Raw genomic sequence first — 4,708 nt, 5'->3', positions numbered from 1 at the left:
TTAAACTTATTAAATTTTAAAAAATTAGGCAGAGAAAACAATACAAAAAAGTTTAATTTTCAAAAAGGAACAAACCTTCATCTTTTAATGATAAAATCTTTCTTTATTATAATAGTTTACAAAATTTCCTTAACTTATCAAAGATCACTAACTTTATTTACTGACAATGGGGATTATTAGTTTGACTTACTACCAAACAGTCTAGTTGTTACATGGAATACTAGTAACCATTTAAAGGAACACTTGTATATGGTACAACAAACATTCTAGCTGTAACATGGAATGCTAGTAACCATTTAAAGGAACACTTGTATATGGTATGTTACACCAGTCTAGCTGTAACACAGAATACTAGTAACCATTTACAGAAACACTTGTATATGGTATGTTACACCAGTCTAGCTGTAACACAGAATACTAGTAACCATTTACAGAAACACTTGTATATGGTATGTTACACCAGTCTGGCTGTAACATGGAATACTAGTAACAATTTATGGAAACACTTGTATATGGTATGACAAACAGTCTAGCTGTAACATGGAATACTAGTTACCATTTATGGAAACACTTGTATATGGTACGACAAACAGTCTAGCTGTAACATGGAATACTAGTTACCATTTACGGAAACACTTGTATATGGTACGACCAGCAGTCTAGCTGTAACATGGAATACTAGTTACCATTTATGGAAACACTTGTATATGGTACGACAAACAGTCTAGCTGTAACACGGAATACTGTTACCATTTACGGAAACACTTGTATATGGTACAACCAGCAATCTAGCTGTAACATGGAATACAAGTAACCATTTACAGAAACACTTGTATATGGTACAACAAACACTAGCTGTAACATGGAATACTAGTAACCATTTAAAGGAACGCTTATATATAGTATGACGAACAGTCTAGCTGTAACATGGAATGCTAGTAATCATTTACAGGAACACTTATATATAGTATGAAGAACAGTCTAGCTGTAACATGGAATACTAGTAACCATTTACAGGAATATATGTGTATTTTTGATATACACTTTAAACTTAGCATGCTCCTGCCAAGGAATGGAGTTTCAATGACAGTATGGTTCACAGACACTACCAGTCCAGCAGTCAACAGTATTAGCTAAGGTTCAAAAGCCTGTTAGTAAAGAGGATGTGAAGTTCACATACACAACAAATTAAACAGTTAATACTCACTGCTTTCCATATTGTGTTTCAATTATGTGCAGAACAGATATACAAATTAACATTTTGAGTTAATACTTATTATTAATATATACACTAAATAATGTATGATTAACATACAACATACTCAGCAATCACAAACTAAATAATTAATGATTTTATGTAAAATTACTTATAATGTAGTAAATCCTATACTTTGTTAGGTTAATCACAAACAATATACTTTGGACTCCACACGCACCCTTGGAAATAAACAAATATTCCAGAAAAAGTTATAGTAAATTACATAAGTTTATTTATATTGTGAAATTTAGTTATTTTACCCAGTTTAATGTTTTGAAATAGTTTCTTAGTGTTACACGTATAAGCAATCTCAATTCAATATTCTTAAACATAATTTTGCATAAAACTTGATAGTTTGGTAGTTTAAGCTAAAGCATTTATTTCAAAAGTTTATTAGCCTTTAAGAAATGTAATAGGGAACTTAATAAGATATTTTCTCTAATAATCATTTTACTTTTATGCCAAAGGCTTTTCTTTTTCCTTTACGTGAAAAACAATACCCATGTTTTTAAAGGAAACAATAACAGTACTAGGAACTTCCTTAGTAACTGAATTATCATTAAATTTTGAGTTATTCATTCAGATTCAGCCACTGGAGACAAAAAACATGGACATTTTCTTGTAGATTACACACTGAGTGACAAGAGGATCACTAACTTTCGAAGATGCTTAGATCGATGAAGGAATGGGGATATTCTTTGCATAAGAAGAAACTGAGGTAACTAATAACTTTCCTGGAGAAGACCTAGAACTACTACATGCCTCAAGATGAGCTACACATTGTTCTATATCTTTTCTCCAGAATGTCCTGGTAGGAGTTTTCGATGGTCAAAGTTAGTAACTAATTCCATAATTCTACAGCAAGATTTACCTTCTTGATATCTTCTACATTCTTGAAGTGTTTATCAGATTCTTCTGTTGCATTTGTTTGGGTCTAAATAGGTAGTATATTGTTTCAAAGGTCAAGAATCTGTTTCTCTACCCACAATGTAGTAGTGTTTGGTTTATTATGCATCCGTATGACGTGAGTACGACAATCAGACTTGGCGTACGACAGGTAAGAGCACAGTTTACACTTAAAACGTCGTACTCCAGCATGTACTGCTACATGGCGTTTTAAACTTGAGACAGAAGAAAAATACCTGTGGCACTTCTTACAAAAAACATTTTTGAAGTCTACAAACTTTTCTGTATCTTTTATCGGAGACATTTTTCTTGGACTATTTTTATCATGTTTCAAACTTCGACTAAATAAAGTTTGACTGTTTACAAAATCCTTAGGCATTTTCTTCTCTGCTACACGTTTGGGTCGGGAAATAACATTTGGAACATTACTAATTCCATCTGTAGGTTTGATTTTTTGATCTGTTTTACCTGTGGTTGACTCAAGCTGACAATCAAAGTATAGCTGAACAGAATCTTGTGAAAACTTGCACATACATTTTGTTGTATGCTTTGAGCCCGTATGCAGCTGCAGTTTTTTGTTTTTATTATTAGGAGTACAAAATTTGCAAGTTTTTTTCCATTTTCTTCATTATTTTTATTGTTTTTTTTGGAAGGAGAAGCATTTTATTTGTTTTCTTAGCTCTTTTACCTGTGCTTTGGTTTTTTGATGACAGTATATCAAATGACGTGTTAAACCCCAAACCTGGACAAAGGTTGAACTACATAACATGCATGGATATACTGTTCGTTTCTCAGCATGGATCCTAGTCATGTGGTAGAAGAGGGTATTTATGGAGGCATAACGTGTCTCACATCTTAAACATGACAGAGTATGAATATTACAATCTGTACGGTTGGCCAGTTGTTTGGCTCTGCTGGTTGATGGTCTTTGGGGTACAAAACAATCAAGTTCTTTCTTTTCTTTTCCAGTGTTTGCATTGGATGATGTATCTGTAATAACAGCTATATCCTGTTTTGTCATAGGTAAATCTCTCTCATCTGGAATCTTCTGTAGCTCTTCAGAAAGCTTATTATTCATTGTTTCAGCTGTTCTGGTCGTGTGCAACACAACATTGGAATTTCCAGGAACTGGCTGAACAGAAGAATCTGTTGTTAGTGGCTGTTGCTCTTTATGATCTTTCAGGAGGCTGCTGTTTTGATCCTGATGAGATTTATTGGGCAGTGCTTTACTAATTTCTTTGGTTTCCTTAGTTGGTGTATAAATTTTTGGAACAGAAAGTTGAATTATGGATTCTTCAAATGCATTTGTGACATGATCAGTAGAATTTACAGCATCAGATGTACAATCCACATCTAGATGATTGTGTTTTTCTTCTCTTGGACTTTCTGGTTCAACTGTTATGGTTTCCTCTGGAGAATTCTCTAACAGAAAAGCCACTGAATCACACAAGTGTATCTTGCAGTAAAACCGTTTGTGAGCCAAAAGGTTTTCAAGGCTTCTGAACATGTTTTGACAAACCTTACACTCATAAATGATGGTGCATTCATTTAAGATGATATCTTTTACTTCTTTCGTACCACCCTCCAAACAGTTCAGAATCTGTTGGATATCTCTTATTCCAAGGTTTAAAGGGGTCTGAAGTACAGAGTGGTCCAGTTCATCACAGTTTACTGGAACCTTGTCATTTGCAATTTTCATTGTAACACCAGAATACCTCACAAAATTTTCCTCTTGCCTTTTATTCTCCATCAGTAATCTTGAATGTCTGGAAAAATCACACAGAAAAAAAAAATGTAACATTCATTTTGCCACAGTGATTCAATTTCTGTCATTATAGATACATTTAAAACTGTGTCACAATTTTCATCTGTGTAACCACATCTAAAAGTTTCAGATCTTGTGTTGAATTTTAAAACAAATAAAACATTCCACATTCAAAGTGTCTACAGATTTATTACACAGTACCAACACTTTACTGGCTGCAATATGGTTATAACTTTTGGTCTGCAACTACAGAAATACCACTGAGTAAACTATCTAAAAAAAATTCTCTTCCATATTCACTATAGTTGCCTGCAATTTTAAAGTGTTGTAGTGTTCCCATATCCTGTAAAATACATATATGTGCATAAGTAACTATGGTATGTGTGTGTGAAAACAAATAACACAATACACTAGTTTTACTTTTTTTTCATATTATATATATCCGATAGGCTGAATTTTTGTAATTCTAATTATTCATTAGGTCCCAGATTTTAAATTCCTCTATCATGATAATTTTAGGGCCTGAGGAGCAACAGTTAAACCTGTAGTTCTTCCACTGGATTCTTAGTTATAACAATATTGAATATTAGTGCAACAAGCCATCCACTTTTTTTTTCACCTGTTAAATATGAAATTATATATATAATTAATGAAAAAATATTCTTATTCAAGTTTCATCCCATTCTTTGAGATATATATATATATAGTTAAACGAAAAAATATTCTTATTCAAGTTACATCCCATTCTTTGAGATATATATATATATATATATATATAG

General features: G+C 32.5%; 1 protein-coding gene across 1 annotated transcript; it reads right to left on the bottom strand.

Annotated features, from left to right (window-relative positions):
- Positions 1 to 85: 85 nt before the first annotated feature.
- LOC106463542 (zinc finger protein 800-like) lies at positions 86 to 4,084 on the bottom strand. The gene is given in 1 exon segment (XM_022391078.1): positions 86 to 4,084. A coding segment is annotated over 1 exon segment (1,701 nt). The 5' UTR covers positions 3,915 to 4,084; the 3' UTR covers positions 86 to 2,213.
- Between the last annotated feature and the right edge of the window lie 624 nt (positions 4,085 to 4,708).

This window comes from Limulus polyphemus, unplaced genomic scaffold (genome assembly GCF_000517525.1).
Source record: "Limulus polyphemus unplaced genomic scaffold, Limulus_polyphemus-2.1.2 Scaffold1434, whole genome shotgun sequence".
Lineage (NCBI taxonomy): Eukaryota > Metazoa > Arthropoda > Merostomata > Xiphosura > Limulidae > Limulus > Limulus polyphemus.
Note: the sequence above shows the minus strand (reverse complement) of the source record. Positions and strands in the feature narration are given on the sequence as shown.